The 18218-nt window shown below is 45.6% G+C and overlaps 1 protein-coding gene across 3 annotated transcripts; it reads left to right on the plus strand.

Moving 5' to 3' along the window:
* The first annotated feature begins 5620 nt into the window (after positions 1 to 5620).
* SPP2 (secreted phosphoprotein 2) lies at positions 5621 to 17252 on the plus strand. Of its 3 annotated transcripts, XR_008577692.1 has the most exons (8): positions 5621 to 5773; positions 5878 to 6002; positions 7335 to 7457; positions 8871 to 8981; positions 10593 to 10647; positions 11020 to 11127; positions 13731 to 13770; positions 16848 to 17252. XR_008577692.1 is itself a non-coding variant. In XM_054830444.1 (7 exons), exons 1-6 carry the CDS (start codon positions 5725 to 5727, stop codon positions 11115 to 11117), a joined length of 561 nt encoding a protein of 186 aa, XP_054686419.1. In that variant the 5' UTR covers positions 5621 to 5724; the 3' UTR covers positions 11118 to 11127; positions 16845 to 17252. The 3 variants fall into 3 exon arrangements, 2 of the variants coding, with proteins under 2 accessions (XP_054686419.1, XP_054686418.1); XM_054830444.1 differs by lacking the exon at positions 13731 to 13770 and having other exon boundaries at positions 16845 to 17252; XM_054830443.1 differs by lacking the exon at positions 13731 to 13770.
* Positions 17253 to 18218: the final 966 nt, after the last annotated feature.

An 18218-nucleotide genomic window follows, 5' to 3' on the forward strand; every position in this document is an offset into this window, starting at 1 on the left:
TGTGACATTACAAAAATATTCTAGGTTTTTTATTGAGAGAAGATTGTACCTTCAAAGAAATAACTTTTTAAATTAATTCATACTAAAAATTCATTTGTTGTCCTGAATAGAGTTAATTTTCTTCCTAGCAGCAGGTATAGTGCTGTGTTTTGGATTTAGGATGAGAATAATGTTGATAACACACTGATGTTTTAGTTGTTGCCAAGCAGTCAAGGACTTTTCGGCTTCTCATACTGCCCTGACAATGTGGAGGCAGGGGGTGCACAAGAAGCTGGAAGGGGACATGGTCAGGAGATAGGGAGAAAACCTTGAAAATTATCAGTATGGTCAGCAAAACTTTAAAAAAAAAAAAAAAAAAGAAAAACAAAGAGGAATAGCTCTTTGGCTTTTCAGGTAACAATCTTTGGGTCTCGAGGTAATGTTTGCCTTGCATCAACTACAAAGTTATGTCAGTGACCCTGTAAGAGCTATTACTGCTGACTTGGCAGGCACAGGAAATATAAATATTTAAAGTTTCAAAGGCTCAGAGTAATGGTGAGATCCCTGAGATTCTGCTGCAGCCTGTGATGGTTCGGAACAGTCACCCAGTGTGCGTTATTGAGGCTTTGTTTGCTGTGATGTGTGCTTGCTGTTGCTTCACTCTCAAAGTCCACTTCCAGCGACAGCAGTTAGAAACCGTGTAGGTTTGGGTTGCGTTCATTAGACCAGCGTGTTCGGTGCCCCTCAGAAGTGCAGTGCAAAAGGGGTTAGGCACTGCCTCTATGCACTTACTGACATATTTCCTTTAATTTTTGTAAAACTAAGACTTCCATTGGTTTTCACTGTTGACATAGAAGAACTCAGTGAGTTCTCCCAGAGCATCAGCAAACCTTGCAGAGTACAGAATTGCCGTGGTATAAACTCCAGACTTACGAAATGCATCTGGTCTCATCCTTAATTTTGTAGGTGTGGGAAGCTGAGGTGTCACTGTATTCACTCGTCTTCACTTTACTCTCCTTTTGACCACCAAACCTTCAAGTGCTTTACGGTGCAAAGCTGTATGTGGGGTTGAGAAATGCAGCCAGCACGGCAGAGGGTCCCATCTTATGACAGCAGTTAGAGAAATTAGAAGAAAAAAGACTTATTTTCCATCCCAGGTGGTCAAGGGCTGGAGAACATTCGTCAGCCCATGGGCAGCGTCTGCACTGGTTGTACGATCGAATGCTAGTTTCTCAAGACAAGATGTGAAGGGAATCAAAGCTGAGTCTCTGTTGGTGTCTATGAACTATGGATCAGGTCTCAAAGCCCCTCTTAGTCTGAGCAACATCTAGAAGCCTTTCTCCTACCTCTATCAACTGATGTCCGTACAACAGTCTTCTGCATGTGTGATGAAGATACCCAGGGAGAAGAACTTTTAGGAAGCCTTTTGGTTTTGTCAATGCCATGCTGTGAGAGCTGGGGGGGGGGGGAAATAAAAAAGAACATGTTGTTTTGCATTTAGTCAGGTTTTCTTTTTATCCGAAGGGACATCATTAACTTTCATCTGTCGTTTGAATGTCCAGGAAACAAGGGATCAGGAATAGCTCCTCAGTGCCTGGGATGCTGTTTAGGCTGTTTTCAGAGTACAGCCATGTGATGATGCTGGACGATTTACATTTTAAATGAAAACGCATCTTGTAATTATCAAAATTTCACTCACAAAGAGACGTTATTGTTCTCCCAGTTGTCTGGGAACAGAGCTGACTTGATTGCTAGGAGTGAAAGTGGTCTGGAAATAGTCATCTGACAGAAGCTCTTTGATTTCTTCTTCTCTTAAATACTGTATATCTGTTTGCTACGTCGATTAAAGTGGATACAATGTCTGCCCTCCACCTCAAGCTGCTTGGCATCTGAAACTTGCTGGTAGTAGAGTCAAAGTTTAGTCCTTAAATTCCTTAAATTAGAAGAGTCTTTCTCTATCTCACCCCCTCTCAAGTTTCAAGAGGTTTTGTATTCTTGGGGGTTTAACTATAACATTTGTCCTTTCTAAAAAGATGTATATGTCTGTGCCCATATGCTGCTTCTGTCTGCTCTGTGAGATCTCTCTAAAAGTCTTCTCAAACTTCTTCGGTCTGGTTAATCAGGGGGAGAAAACTTATCTTGATCAGAGACATTGTGAGCTCCGTTTCTGCCACTGCAATTGGAAGCCTTTGTAAAGCTGCAGACTCAAATCTGTGGCTTCTCCCCAGCGTTGCGTGGTGTCTGGGTCACTTTCCCATGGAAGCCCGTTTAATTCCTGAGGATGTGGAAGGCGGCAGCAGGCAACACGTCAGAAACACTTATTGTCTCACTTTTTGCACCTTCTTCCCTTTGTTCTGCCCTGTTTTCAGTTTGAGGCAAAGGCTCTGCTCACCAAAATGTCTTCTAGCACCTGGTAATTCGTGACAGGGTCCTTATTGGCATGTGCCAGGGGCTGGTCTCCAGAGGAGGGGAAGGATGCTTTGCTCTTTCCAAGAGCACATCACCCTTGGTCTGTATTGGTGGTGTTTCCTTAGCATAGGTGAAACAACAACGTTCTGTTCTGAATGTGCCAATAACTGAACTCTTGGGTTCAAGAATTTGACCTTTTGCGAAGTATTGAATTTCAGGTTGAATTCCAGTCACTCTTAGCAAATTTAGTGGTGATTTCTAACTTGACGCTTCAGTTAGTCTCCAGTCCAAAGAATGTGGCGAAAACCTCAGACCTCCTCAGAAACCAAGAGCTCGGGACACTTTGAGTCTGAAAACATAAAACTGGTTTCACTGTTTAAATCTACTGAAAGCAGAGATTTCCCAAGAATGCTTTTTTCACCCCCCTTTCCCAAAGAGAAGTAAACCATCCTTCTCCTGTTGGTTCCACCTGGCCTGTTAGCACTCGGTGGGTGGTACCTGGGGATGCATTACCTGGGAGTGGGGACAACGCTGTGCCCTGTTCAGGCTTGCCTTTCCTCCTGCCAGCACGTGCCCGAGCCTGTTCTCCTCACTGACGCTCCCTTCTCCCCATTCCCATCCTGCCCACCCCCAGTTGCTGTCTCTTCCCCAGCTCCTGTCTCTGGGTTGAGTGCCCTCAACCCAAATGCGCCTCTGACATGGACAGTGGGTGAAACCAATTTTGCTGGAACATGAATCTACTGGAGTGTGTAACGTATCTGTGGAGTGACAGAAGAAATATTTACTGAGTTCATTACAGACTTAATGAACCAGGATTCAGAGAGGTGGAATAGCAACATCTCCGTTCTCTGGATGCTGCAAAGCAAAGCCAGAGCTCTGCAGAGGAATTTTCATTTCATTAAACAATTTTATTTTCAAGCCTTGCTCAGCATTACTACAATCCTGCTGGCAGCATTTCCTAGTAGCTACTTTGAGAGGAAAATCTTTAAACCCCATTGAGTAGTTAAAATTACTACTGGACTGGCTACAGCGCTGTGGCTCGGCAGTTAGGAATTCTGGTGGAATATTAACTGGTCCCCACATGCAAGAGGCAGATGGTTCCTTTTCTAGGGATGAAGTTGAAAGCTAAATGTTACCCACACTACCACAGCAAGTCGGTGGTGAAGCATGCTGGAAAACAATAAGGACTCTGGGGCTCCGAATGCCAAGTTCTTTCCATTCGAGTGGTTTGAGCCGTCTCACTTCTTGTGTTTCATTACTGCAGCGGCAGCACGACTGATTGCAGAGAAACCACTGTAGAAGCAGGTCTAACAGCGTATCGGAAGGTTTCCTCCTTGATCTGAGGCAGCGTGGTCTTGGCTCTGGTTGCAGAAGAGTTGGGCGTAGCGCAACAGACTCTGTTCTTAGAATCTCCAGCTCAGTTTAAATCCTCCGCGTTGTGGTGCTCTGGCACGGCTGTAGAACACTACTGGTCTCCCCGTAGTACGGACAGCAGCTAAGGAGAACTGGGACGCAGGAAGGACAGACCCTACAGTGTGTCCAAGAGCCAGGAAAGAGCGTCTTCAGCTGCAGTGAACAAGGAGGATGGATGTACAGAAGAGGCTCCGGCTTGTGACTGGGCAAAGTTTCAATCAGCGTTTTTGATCATGTTCCCAATGCTGAAATCCAAGTTGGCTGGTAAAAAACGCCCACCCCTTTTTGGAACATGCACCCACATCCACCTCTCCCAAAGCAGTGCTTGGGTGGGATGGCACACACGTGGTGTGGCACTAGCCACTGATGTGGCTCCGGGGAGGTTCCTCTGTGTGTGTGTCCCCCGCCGGCATGGCTTGTTCCTGGCACAGCCTCTGTGCTCATGTGCAGCTCTACCAGCTGGGGGACAAACTCTTTCCTGAGGTGTACCGTGGCTCAACAGGTTCCTTTTGTAGGATGTCACAGCAACAATGGGAAATGAATCCATCAAGGCCCACAACTGGGCAGTTGTTTCTGTTGTGTCTTTAGAAGCCTTTGCAGGTCTTTGCCTTACAGTACTTGCAGTGTAGGTGATAACCTCTGTCACCCAAGGAGTCAGATCCCCGCAGTGTCCAACCTTGTGATCAGCTGCCATCCTGCAATCCAACAACTTAACAACCCAGAGGCAACTTTATCCTCTTCTTTATCAAATCTGAGGCCTGGTACTTTGCATGCTCCCATGTCTCTCCTTGAGCGCTTGTCATTTGGGAAGTTCTTAAAATGACCCTGTGCCACATAATTGAAGTGGAACTGTGATTCGAAGGTTAGTGGAGAAATTTCACACACAATTCTCCAAAATGAATATGGTTAGACACATCTCTGCCTTGTGAACAGTCAGCAGTGGGTGAACGTGAAGGCAGCAGTTTCCCTCCCAACTCCCATGGATGGCCTTTGAGCACTTAAAACCCCGGTGCACCTCTGAATCTTCCTGGAAGTGTTTCAGTGGCTCTGGAAACCAACACCACCAAGTGCTGTGTGTTGGAGAGGGTATAACTTTGCCCCGTTGCAGTCTGGCTCCAGTTAGCTAAGAGTTGAGGTGTCCTGTCCAGCTCGTCCCTCTAATTCCTTATGATGTTTTCAGTACTGTAGTCAGGCCACAATTTTCCAAAAATCCCGTTAATTTCTGTGCTGGAACTGAAGCCTGAGCATCAGGGGGATCTGACAGGGGAAACCAAATGTCCACAGCCACTTGCTTCTTCAGTTAGCTGGGCAAGAGTAACAGCAACGTGGGAGCTCTTCTGGCACGTACCGAAAAGCAGAGGTCCCAGGAGCTTGCAAGGCTAGCAGACCTGGGATGTCCCAAGGGTCTGCTGTGTGCCTGGGAGGCTTCTGTGGGATGCTTTGGCCTGCAGGGTGGTGGTGGTCAGGTCTACGTTGGTGGATTCCCATGCTGTGCTGGGGAATTGTCCCCTCTTCTTGGAAGTGCTGTCAGCTGCTGCCAAGACGCAAAGGTGCTGGGTCCGATGCTAAGGAAAGACTTGACTCACCGCATGGAAAACTAACGGCTAAAAGTGAACCAAATAACTAGATTCTGCCTTTGGCTATGGTGATATCAGGAATTCAGTGCTCCCTTTTAGTTGCAGTCCTGGGAAAAAGACACTGCAGCCCATCTCTTATCAGAGAACTACTGCTAAGTGGAGAAAAGCTGACAGCAAATATTTACTCTCGGATCGATTCTGTTTAAAGTGCAATGTTTGTAGCAGAGCTTGGACACAGGAAGGTCAGGTGTAGGATCAAGGCTGCGTTTATATAAAGACAGAGGAACGTGCAGTGGAAACCCTTGCTTAGAAAGGGAAAGGACCAACGGATTTTGGAAGGCACACTATGAGGATCTTAATTTTTGTCCTCACGTTGAGCGTTTTCTCGTGTTCAGGTAAGTTGCTCAGAATGGAGCCACGTCCTCTTCTTTACCGTGGTTTAGGGAAGAAAAGTACAAGACCGCGCTGAATTTCTGATGGAACTGTGCCTCCGCCTCAGGGTTTCCAGTGTACGACTACGAGCTCCCTGTCACAGAAGAGGCTCTCAATGCTTCCATTGCAAGGATCAATTCTCAGTCTTGGGGGACAAACCTGTACGGTGTTGTCAGGAGCCACGTCACAAGAGTAAGTGCGCAGACAACGGAGAGCCTTTACCTGGAATATGCTTTGCCGTGGTGGAAAATTCTTTTTCACCCAATTCTGGAAACCCAGATTTAGTTGGAGTTTTCTGATGTTGCTTGGAAGAGGGTGGGTTTGGGGCGTTATCTGCAGCTATGGCTTTAGGAACCTAAATATTCCTTGCATGTTGTTTTTTAATTAAAAATACTTTAGGAGTTTGAATTTTCTACTTTCCACCCCTAGAATAGAAATCTTTGAGGGATGTCTTGTAAGATTTTGTTCAAAACTGTTGGTTTTAAATGCTTCCAGCTAACTGCTTTGCTTTGGGCATGAAGTAACCTGATTCATCTGAAGGTCTCAGCTGAACATCTGCACTGCTACTTAAATGCCACCACAACTGCGTTGAGGATTCTTTCTCCAATCTGTATTTACATCATCTGTCTCTATGCAGCAATTCTGGCCTACTAGTGTCTAAATGCAGGCAGGAAACCCTTATCTGGTTTGATTTGTGTTGCTCAGAAATACATTGGATACCCAGAGTTAAGGAATTAAGCTTCTTAGTTTAAAGTTAGCATGTCCATGTACCTGAACATCCTCAGAACCATTCTCTTTCTATAGATGACGTGTATCAAGTCTTCTGCAAGAATGAATGATAAGATGACTTTTGGATTGATTTAATTTGGGGGGGGGGAAGTGGTGGAAAGCAGTGGGGTTTTTGCTGTTTGTCTTTTTTGTTGAGTCTCCCATCTTGATTAGACTCTGAGAAGGAAAGGTGAAAATCCTAATGTGTCAACAAAAGCAACCAAACTCTCTGAAGATTGCAGTGTAGCAACGCATGCTGCCCACTGAGGCACCTGAGCTGACAAGCAGTGACTATAAACTGCATTAATTCAATGGCTTTGCAGTTGTGTGATTTTTTTTCTTTCCAAGCCATGTGTTTGCAATAGACTTCCCAGGAGCCTAGCTATCCACAGCAGAGCTGTTAGCAGCCTGGTTCCCACAGAAGAGGGGGTAGCATGCAGGGGCAGGGCTTTGACAGCTATAGTCCCCCCCACAACCGACACTGAGCAGTAGGAGGATTTTGCAATGGCTGTGATGTTTCAAGTGAAACCCCTGTGGAAAGCTGTTCCATGTTGCTGTTACCAAATCTGCCTAAGAGTAACTCCTGAGCACAGTAAAACAGCCTTTCCACATGGAGTAATCCGCTCTAAGTTAGGCACTGGCCCATAACGCCCTTATGTCTTGCTGCTTCTTGACAAAGAAGCAAGGTTGCCAGATAGTCGGCATACAACAATGACAGGCACTGATTATACATTGTGTTGGTCGTCCTTTTACCAGGTTGACATGTGGAACAGCAACGCTTATAGGCTAGAGCTACAGTTCAGCATCCGTGAAACTGTGTGCACGAAAGCTTCAGGGAGAGACCCGTTCACGTGTGACTTCAAACTTGGGCCTTTCGTGGTAAGTGCCTCTGGTGTGAATGGGAAGCCCTTGCTCTGTGCAGGATGTTCTCGGGGCATGTTGAAACGCTGCTGGCGCAAGAGAGGATGCGTGTCTTGGAGCAGCATGTAGTGAAAGTGTCTGTGTGCTTTGGGACCAAATCCTGGAAGGAAAGTATGGCTTGTTTTCTACGATAAGAAGGTCGAAAGACTAAGGTTTGACCTGCTTTTGTCTATCGTGCACCTAGGTACCATATCATGGCTTATCTTCTTACATAGCGCAGATTCCTACTCCGTGCTGACAGTGCTAATCTTTCTCAGCTCTTCAACTCTCTTTTCAGCCTGAAATAAACACAGATCAGGCTCTTGATATAGCTCTTGCTGCGCTCTGATTCTTAGGTGACCAGCTTTGGTGTAAATACATCATCTTTGAATCCATACTTATCTGCGCGCAGTTATTTTTGACAAAACGTGGCTCCCGCTGCAAGCTTCTGAGTGGTTGTGTCCTAACTGTTTGCACAAGTCTTGCAAAGCATATGGAGTCGCTCCTGAGGCCCTGTGCGCAGTGATGCCGTACTGTGTGTCAGACTTCCACAGAGATTCTCTCTGGTTCTTTGTGCTGCTCCAAGCTGAGCTCTTCTCTCCTCTTTTTCCTCTGTGAATGGCTGCCAAACTTATCTGTCCTTCCTGGGACTTTAAGGAAGAGGAGAGACTCTGGGAAGGCACTGAAGAGACGGCACAAAGGCTTTTTGTGTAGCTTATGAGTCGTGCTACTACCTCAGGAGGTGGGGTAAGCGTCTCTGAGTATCACCACTCTGGAGCTAAGTAGTTTGTGTGCATGTAGATGAGACAACAAGGAACTGGCGGTTGTTGCTACGTTTTCTTTAAAGACGCAAGGGTTGGCTGCTGCGAAGTTATCACTGTATCCTAAACAGACACCGTCCTTCTTCTTGTTGGGGCAATATGGTACCAAAGATAGTGTGAGGATCTCTGTTTTCCAAACTTGGGTGTCAAGTTTGGCTGGAGCTTCTGTCAAATCGTAGAGACAACTTTAAAGGTAATTTAACTTCTAGAGCTGGAGCTACTATCGGCATAGCTCTGCACAGCTCTTCTGTTTGTGCTTGGTGATGCACAAGAATTTGCAGATTTTCTTCTGCCTCTAGCAGTCTCAAGATTTCTACAACTAATACGCAATAACTTGTGTATTAGCAAGTGGAGCAATAACTTGTGCGTAGTTGTATACTGCCAGAATATATTGGCCTGGCTGCAGTCAGCTCCAATAACTTGTTAGGTCTATAGTCTTGCTTGAGTTTCTTCCTTTTGAAATTTGATTTTAAAATCCCTGTACAGGTTCCCTCCCATCAGTGAAACTCCCATGAGAAGGTTTGCACAGTAGCTCGCTTTACGAGATTTGCTCTATTTTGATCTGTTACAGCCAACCGCTTTCTGCAGAAGTAGTGTGGAAGTCTCCGGTGAGTTGATCTCGAACGTTATCGTGCAGTGCCATCGTGGCACATCCAGCTCCGAATCGATGAGCAGCGAGGAGGTAAGGAGCAGGAAAACAGATTTTTTGCTAGCTGGGGGAGTGAAAATTCCACTTATCCTCTTCCAAGAAGTCAGGTGTATATATATGAAGTGCAGCTCCTGTAGCAGTTAGAAGCTTTGATCAGAAACTTGAACATGGTTTGAAATCCAGCTGTCTCCTGTAATGCTTCATTTTCCATCAGCTGAGAGCTTTGACCTTGCTTGATGGATGCCGGGGGAGAGTGCGAATCTCTGCGGCAGTCTGGCACATCCACCAACTCCAACGCTCTCTCCTCGTTGACATATAGAGTATGTGCCTGGAGAAAGTGATTGGCACATCTTAGAAACAAATACCGGTGACTCTGGCTCTGTTACCAAACCCAGCTCTCAGCTGAGCATGTAATCACAGTATTGCTGAAGAACATTTGCTCTGCTGAGATTTGTGTTCCCTTTTTGAGCTCTTATTTGGTTTTTAAGGTGTGATTAAATGCTGACCCAACCTGTGAATTCCTGCTAGCTGTTTTCAAATCATGCTGGTGTCCGCTTTTTCCATGAACTAACACTTGTAACTGGGTGCCTGCAATTACAACACAGATCTACAGCGAGTGTTGTACTCGAGGATTATATGCAAGGAACAAAGATAGTTTCACCAGCAAGGTGCCAGAGGTCATGGACGGCTTTTACTTTTGGAAGATGCAAGTGACTAAATGAATAACTTGAAGCAAACAGGATTCTGTGTCACCTTCTTTTGGTTTGAATTGGCAAATTAGCTTGTAATTCAGTTTCAGTTGTTCAGAATCTCTATCGAGAGCTAGCTAGTGAGTGCACCACAGGAAGTCTTGATGTGCAGAGCAGAAAGACTGCGTGTGAAGTACTGAAATATGTAACGTAGTCTTGGATGTTCAGTCTGTCCTCTGTGGGTTAAGCATAACTCTTGTTTAATAGGGCATTCAGTATAAACACTTGCTTTTACAAGCAGACATCTTCCTGCAAGTCGTCTTTAACCATCACTTAAAATTCAGTACGGCTGCCAATAGTCCTACTGGGGAATATATTTCCTGCAATGTTAATAAGGAATAAATGCCAAAGGGAATTATTTCACATGAAAAGGAAAGTATTTCTTTCTGCAGAGGGCTGCAGCAAGTGTTCCACGGTTCTTGCTCTAGAGCTGTAACTCAATTCAAGAGATCTCAGCCTGGCTGAGGTGGCATAGCTCCCGTAGTGCTGGTGGCATTTAGGTAGGAAGAGTAATTGTGGTGGGTTCATGTTACTGGGATAGACACCAACGAAACAGTACAGAGAGCTTTTAAAAGAGTAATTTAGGATAAATGAGGCAGAGAGATGCCCTGTGTGACCGCAACAGACTCGCTCTGCTCTCCTGGCTGTACCTGCACTGCAGTATGGTCAGGTAAGGTATGAAGTACTAAAGGTTTTGACCCGAGAGCCTGTTTGCAACCGCAGGCTTCCTTAGTGACAGCACTGCTTTGCAATAGTGTCAGCAGTCATCTTGTTTTCAGAGAAATTAATAATAAAGTTTGGAATTGCTTCAGTGATCACATAGTACCTGAGGAAGTGAAGGAGAGGTGGACTTTTTGACAGATGAGCTTCTTAAAGAAATGTCTTTAATTTACAGATGATGCGTGTGCCGATAATGAACCCCAACAGGCGAGGCAGCAGTCGCAGAGAAGGTAAGCCATTTCTGCTGTGCTGGACTGTCCCAGCACATCTTGGTTTGCCTTTTGGACCATCTGAAGGTCATCTGTCTGAGGGAGAAGAAAATATGGAAGACCAGCTATTTGCTCAGGTCATGGCCAGCTGCTTTTTCCTGTGCAGAGGGGTGTCTCACTTGGGAAGCGGCGAGGGCATTAGGCTGTAAAGTAGGGCAGCGCCGAGATTTGTACACTCTGTGTATGCGTCTTCCGGATTGCCAGATCCGTGCTCTTGTAACTAGTGCTTATGTGCATCCTTGAGGTTGTCCTGATGGTGTGCAGCATGCTGAATGAACACGTGTTTGAAAGCATATAACGCTCACGTATGTCTCCATGCTCTTGTTTTAAAAGAGGTATTTGCTCCTGACGCCTTCCGTTCGAGGGGAAGAGGTGGCAGCCGTGGAGACTGGCATAAACCCAGCTACTTCAGCTCTGACAAGATTGAATAATGCGGATCGGGTGAGTACAATTCCAAGCGTAGTTTTTACGCACCCTAGGTCTGCAGGTTTTACAGCAGGGTGGGAAAGTGGCTGCTCAGGATAAAGGACCTCTTTGGGATCGTGGTTCTTGGCTGCGAGCATGTTAAAAGCTATTTTACTCTAGGTATTTGTAGGACTTGCTTATGGGGAAATTCAGTGACAGAAACAGCACTATCAGCACCATCGACAAATGTTGATGGAGTGGCAATCTCTGGTGCCCACGGGAGGGCTCACAGAACAGGGCCCTGACCAGTTGTCAAGGCAGCAGAAGGTGTTCTCGATTTTCCCCTTGTTGCTTCACTCCTAGGAAGACATCCCAGCTACGGAGCTCACAGTTTTCACTCAGTCTTGAGTAGTCCGTCCCATATACTCACACAAACACCAGTGTCCTGGCGTGCAGGTAGTGTCAATGGTGCGCAAGAATATCAATCTGCTGGCCTGAGTCCTGGATAATGTTTTGGGGACACTTTGAACCTTATCCAAACTGGTTGCCCTTAGCAGGGGTGTATCACTTGGCTGTGGGATCTGCAACATGCCCTGGCTGTGTGCTGGCAAAGACACCCATGAGTCGTTGGGTGCCCCAGTCCTTCGGTAAGTTACCCCCATCTTTGTGCTGGTGCTGTCCTCCCACCCACGGCTAGTTGGGTCTATTTATATTGCAAATTCTTGGAGGAACAGCCGTGTCTTTGTGCCAAATCTAATGCAATAGGGCCCCAAGGCTGCACGGTACGGCAAACAAAAAATGATTGTAGTAGTAAGGTATCTGGGAGAACCAAGATGCAGTTTACCCAGGGGAAGTGTTTGTTGCAGAGGAGCTGTAAGGAGATTTTTGGAGCCCAGTTAATGGGAATGTTAATGAAAGGCACCCATGATTCACTGGAGCTGGCAAGGTCTGTCTTACACAAACCACCTTTGCTGACCTACTTCTGAGGCTCTGGGTGGGAGCAGCTCTAATCGCTGCTGCTATTTTACTTGCCATCTTATGGAGTTAATCTAAAGGGAAGTGGTTTTGAAAGAGTTTTAGCAACACAGAACGGAGATCGTTCTTTGGCATGCTAAACAGTTTTAAAGTAGTTGGGAAAGGAAGATGAAATTACTTAGCACTATGTCTTTGTGATTAAAAAGGTTTCACACGCTCACTTGGGTACGTATTGTTGGCTGCTCTGTGTCCTGGAAGAGAGTGCCAGAACTGAATGCTCCATGTGTGTGGAGCTCAATTCAGGCCTGCCGCATTGGAAACAAGACAGTTTTAGATGTAATTTAGCACCGATGACTCACCAAAAACTAACACATGTTACTCATAAGCATATCCGTGGTAAACCTATATGTGCTGAAGGAGACATACCCCCTACTCTCCTAGAAACTAGATATGAAAGGAAAACCCAGTCATTCTGCTAGGTCAGGTCTTTGTTTGTAAAAATGGTTTCATTAAATCCATATGCTATTTTAGTTTATCCATGAGCCAGTAAAGGTGATAGGCTGGTTTAATCACTGTCTTTCCTTTCATGGTAATCTCTAACTTTTCTAAATGTCTTTCAACTTCCTTGTGCATACTGCAGTGGGATTCTGGCGTGCGCTCTGTGTCCTTCTGGGTACCTTTAATCCAAGGAGATAGTGTGGAAAAACTGAGGCTCAATGAAGAGTAGCAAAAGGTTAACTTTCTCCTCCAGAGAAGAGGGGGACAAATTTTGTAAATGCCTGACCATTGTTGGCTTCTGAGAACCAAACTGTCTCAGTCTGGCTGGGTGAATTTGGGTTGAACCTTCTTCAACCAATCTTCCGGGAAAGTTGTGGGGAAGGAGGTCTGTGAGCTCGAAATGGGCAGACATCCTTTTGTTTGTATTTGGAAATGCCAGGTATCTTAAATTAATTCAAAACATTTTGTGTTCCTGGATCTAATGCCTAATGAAACTCTCTAAACCAGAAGCAAGCTGTAAAATCTTCTTGAAAGGGAATATGAAACAAATGGGGAGAAATTTATGGTTCTTGAAATCCTGTGCACTTTGAGTTTTAATACTTTCTGCTTCCTGTTGGAGAGAGGTTTTAAGTGTCATTTGTGGAGCTGTGTTTCATACCAGTGTCCTAGGATTTGGACATCTCGGAGGCAGATACAACAGGAGATAAGGAAGAATCTCAAAACCCCTCAAAACTCCTTGTTTCTTTTGTTTTCATTGATTTGACTCATTAGCTGTAAAGTCTGGAGAGATGTCTTACTTCTCAATTTCACCTGTATCCAGAATTAGAGGGTTTCATCTGTGGGTTTAATCTGGAGCCACACGTATCCAAATTATTTCATACGTTTGAGGCCAGGGAAAGTTATTCATGGCTTTTTTTTTCCTGTGTTTTGCTACCTGTGTGATCATGGCTGGCATTATTACAAGCTGTACTGTGAAGTTTGGTGGGGCATGGGAAAAACATGCTGTGTTTTGAGATAGCAGTAGCCTAGCTGAGAATATTTTGGGGGAGGCTGGAGAAACAGCAATTTAATAATAAAGACTTTCATCTCTTACTCAAAGAACCTGGCAAAGGCAAAGCTAGTCAAGTTCAGGTAAGAAATGAAATGTGATTCTTTTCTTTTTTTAGGCAACAGTATGGGTAACTGACGGCTGCAAAAATTACTAAGGCAAGTGTCTGACAGTTTTTCATGCTGGATTTTACGTTTTCTGAACTAGATCTTCTTATCTTTTTGGCTACAGGAATTGTTTCAGGGGAATCCTATGCCTGACTATGCAAGAAGCTAGGCTAAATGATCTCACTGGTGCTTTCAGGCTGTTTTTATTTATTAGAACAAACTAAATATTCAAGGGGAAAAAAATCAGTGCAACGGTTATATAAAGAAGAACTTTTTCAAGTCTGCAGTCTTGAGAGCCACCCGTCTGCCAATGCCCATGGGAGTTAGCAAACTGCATGTGAAAGAACCGCATCAATGCTTAATGAGCTTACTTCAGTGACAAGTCCTAATCAGATTTTCTGGATTTATTTCCTAGCGCATCTCTGGAACTGGGAAGATTGTAAAATTCACATGTCACGCTGTGGACCAATCTTTCCGACAAATAGCTTGGACACACGAGTGAAAGCCAGCTGCTGTAGAACAGCTGATCGCCGGTTGACAACCTTGGCTTGCAGCAGGCGTTAAGGTCGTTAGTTAGCTTGGTCTGCAAGGTATGCGCAGAGCTTGCTGGAGCTGTGTCAGCAAAGGGCATGTCAGTGATACAGTCAAACCCCTGCTGAAATTTTTGGGGAGGAGGGACTCCTGCTCTGAAAGGATGCTGTTTAGCACGCATGCAATACGAAAGGCTTTTTGAGTGCGCGCAGGTAGAAGGAATTATGGGTTCCATTAAGCTGCAATCTGCTTAATGGTGTTTGTGGCTCTGAATCGCAAAAAGGAGCCGAAAAAATGGCTCAAACTCACCTAACACCTAGCGAAAGAAAAGGGCCCCAACGCTCCGCTGTTCCAAAATCAGCTGCCTAAGGCAGTTGTCTTTAGTGCAGGGTGGAGTCCGACCTGTGACTTATGTCTGGAGTCTCGCCAGCAATGCTTCATTTCCTTGAACAGGAAAATTAAGAATAAAGCTCCCGCCTTTGCTTGCAATATACATGTAGATTGTGAATACTGATTTTCTCTCACTGTCATTAATCACACAAGGAAAGTGTGTTGGTTTGGTTTCTTTTTACAGACAATCAAATTCCTTCTGCATCAAGCCAAGGGGCTGTGATTTCCTCCTTGAATTTTCTACATTTTTCTTAAAATGACTCTCTGGCTGAGTTCTCACCTGGCATAGCTTGCTGCTGGCGGGGATGTGGTGATGGCAGTTGTTACAAGGTGATTAGCAGCCTTGCAAAAGTACAAGTAAATAGGCTGTCATGCTTCAATATTAGGGTTGTTGTGGGTTTTTGTTTTTTTTAATGGACGACTAACTGGCAGCATAGGGCCTCTTCTCATACCCAAGAAATCCAGGATCCAGCCTTCAGAGTGAAATGGATGCTTGTTTGTCTTCTGTAAAAATAATAATGGAGCAGGGTGCGTAACCACCCTCCTGGGGCATGGAAAGAAGAGCTTTCATCCCCAGTGTCCTCATTAAGAAGCTGCTTAATTTCAGTTCCAGTTTTGTATTCTCATGGCTTCATATATTATGTCTTTGGGGGTTTTATTCCTCTCCATTCACCCACTCCACTTTCTACAGTTCTCAGAAAGCAGCTTATGGCTTTCTGGGGAAAAAAAGCGAAGCATCAGAGGGAAGGAAAATCCCTGCAGAATAGGATCTGTTGCATAGTGCATGAGCTCTGTATCGGATCAGCTTTAAGAGTGAGAGCTAGAGCAATTTATCGCTCAGGCAATGTGGAGGAAATGACAGACTACGTTATATTCCTCTTGCCTTGGAGTCTGTCTGTGATGGCCTTGGTGCCACCGGACATCTGCGACGTGCTGCAGCGGAGAGGACAGCATGCTTTCATCTGTCCGGAGGTGAAGGACTGAAACCAAAGCAGACCTTTCCTGATGCTCAGGTCAGATTGTGGTGCGGCGATAAAGCAGAGGTGTTACAGCAGAGAGGAGAATCGCCGTGACAATCTCTTGTTGCTGTTCTGAACGGCAGTGATTTTTGCCTTGCTTTTTGTCTGCCTCTTCTGGATCTGTTTTGAAGGATTAGACCCACTGCTGCACTGAGGACATTGTTCCTGCTTCGGGAGGATGCCGAGCTTGGATGATTCCTTAGACTTCACTGTGTCTCTGAGGCCTGGTTGCAAGCCCCTTAATCTAATTCCTGGAGAACATCAACAGGACTTCACTGGAGGAACAGAAAGGGCTCTGGGCTGTCTTCCAGCCTACCGCTCAATGTGGCATTTTGCAAATGCTAGAAATGAGCTTGTCAAAGAGTCACGCAGGTTGGGAAGGACTTCTGGAAGCCCAGCCCCGGCTCAAAGCAAGGCCAGGTTCATGAGGCTGTGTAGCTGAGGTGTGAATATCCCAGGATATAGATCCCTCATCCTCTCTGGGCTCCAGGTTCAGTGTCGGAGCACTCTTGGGGGAAGATTGTTTTTTTCCTTAAACTGAGCTGGAGTTTCCCATGTTCACACATGTTCCTCTTTCTTCTCTTGTGACCTGGTGCCCAGTGATGGTCCTGGTTCTTTGGCCTGCATCCCCCATCTCCAGGGCTGGGCAGGACCCAGGCGCTCCTGGACAAGCTGCTCTCAGAGGGTCGCTGTGTCTGTCACTGCCACGTGTGCGGACACTCCTTTCTGGCACAAATCTATCCTTAAAATTTTACTAACAAAATTGTCTTACAGAAAAATTTCAGGTTGCCATGGTGACAAACTTGCTGAAGATACAGTGTAGGCTACAGACTGCTGTAGAAGCAGTCACATGTTTCCTTAGAAAAACACGTCTCAAATTTCTTCTGCATATTGTAGCTCTTAATTCAGATACATTTCTCAGAAGACCATACATCAGCTTATAGCCTCAACCATCTCTGCTTTTGAGACCTTACAATATGTGCTGATTTGTGTTTTACATCTGCGGGTTTCTTTTTTACAGATTCCTGATGGTGTGATTCTGACAGTAAACAAATTAATAAGCAACTCCGTGAAGCTGAATACATTTTTTTCCGAGGCCATGGATGTTTGGTTAGTTTCCTGAAGTATGAGACAAATTTTGAGCTATGACATTTCTCCCTCCTCTCCCTTTCTTTTTTTTAAAAGTAGATTGGAGGACGAGAAGAATCAAGATTCAAAGATCCAGCGTGTGAAGAACGAACCTGACGCCATTTCCTTTTCTTTCTGATGGAAAACGATTCTGTAAGGAAGTGACAGTTTTTCCCTAAACTTTCAGCTGTGACGTCAAACGGCCATTGGATGAGCTCATCAGCTGCTAAATGCGTGCACTCAGTCCATAGCCACCTTCTGATGTGTTAGAGCTCGCTGGGAGGACTGTCTCAGACACCTAACTGTGTCCAGTGTGTGTGGTATCATCTCATAACGATGCTATTAAAGGATCATTACTCCATCTGTTTGTTCTGCCTTGCTCTCTGGTTGCTTGTAATTTTCTGTAATGCTTGTAGCTAATTATTGATTCGTTCAAAGTAATAAAGGCACTTAATTCCTTTGTTCTCTGGGGTGCAGCAGCTGTGGACAAGGTGTCTTGCTACAAATCCAAAAGCTCGAGTTTTAGCCCACCAGCAATCTAACTTTAACGGGTACTTGACCGCTGCTGGAGGGGGCTGCGGGGAGCTAATGACAGTGATTGTCAGATACTGATGGCTTTGGAAGAAGGTCAGGTTAGCACAGACCTTTGATGCGTTCCTCTCCTGGGAAACGGACCCTTGGGAAGGGCAAGGTTACTGTGCAGTTTTGGGGGGCATGGGGTTTGGGTTTTTAAGGCTTTACTGCCAAGTTTGCTCTTTGGTTACGGTGTAGGCTGGTATAAGGGCTGTGCTTCGATGCACACCTAGTCATTAATTGCCTAGATAGTTCCAGAACACCCTGGCCAATCCATCTGTGTAGTCGTGATAACGGACCTACTGGAAAGGAGGTACTGGGCTGATCGTTCACAATTCAGTGCTTGAGAAATCTAGAGACTTGCCCAGGCAGCTCTTTCTGTGCGTGGTCCTCTCTGTGTGCTCAGGCCAGTTAACATCCTGGGCGTGGGGAACCCAAGGCTCCATTGCGTCTTTGCTGCTGCAGATGTGACTGCATCGGACATATGCAGGTCATGTCTAAACAGGCAGCAGGAGCTGTTCTTGCAGAAGCAGTCACGTAGGACAGCCTTTCGTACGTAGTGAAGGTACTGAAGAGGTGTTGTGCGTGTGTTGGGCTAACAGCACAGGTTCATCCGTGAGCCTGGATCAGCAGGATTAGAAGGACTGAGCAGCCCTGTGTGCAGGGAGTCTCCTGGCTGCTTCAAACTGCCCATCAGAGACTCTTGTTGCAGTTCTGGAACCAACTGTGTTTTTCTCCCTGTCTTTTGTCTTTCCTTCCCTGTTTCCAGCTGAGTTTTTCTGGTACAGGTGGGAAGAGGCCTCTGGGGGAGATGCCTGTTGCCTGAGTGCTGGTGACCCAGCTAGGTGTTTTCTGTCG

The sequence above is a fragment of the Grus americana genome, chromosome 6 (genome assembly GCF_028858705.1).
Source record: "Grus americana isolate bGruAme1 chromosome 6, bGruAme1.mat, whole genome shotgun sequence".
Taxonomy (NCBI): Eukaryota; Metazoa; Chordata; class Aves; order Gruiformes; family Gruidae; genus Grus; species Grus americana.

Bases quoted from the DNA above. Each gene is read 5' to 3' on its own strand.
- SPP2 (XM_054830444.1), top strand. From the start codon at position 5,725: ATGAGGATCTTAATTTTTGTCCTCACGTTGAGCGTTTTCTCGTGTTCA. The intron at 5,774-5,877 runs GTAAGTTGCTCA...CCTCCGCCTCAG, and splicing joins GAGCGTTTTCTCGTGTTCAG to GGTTTCCAGTGTACGACTAC. The intron at 8,982-10,592 runs GTAAGGAGCAGG...TTTAATTTACAG, and splicing joins AATCGATGAGCAGCGAGGAG to ATGATGCGTGTGCCGATAAT.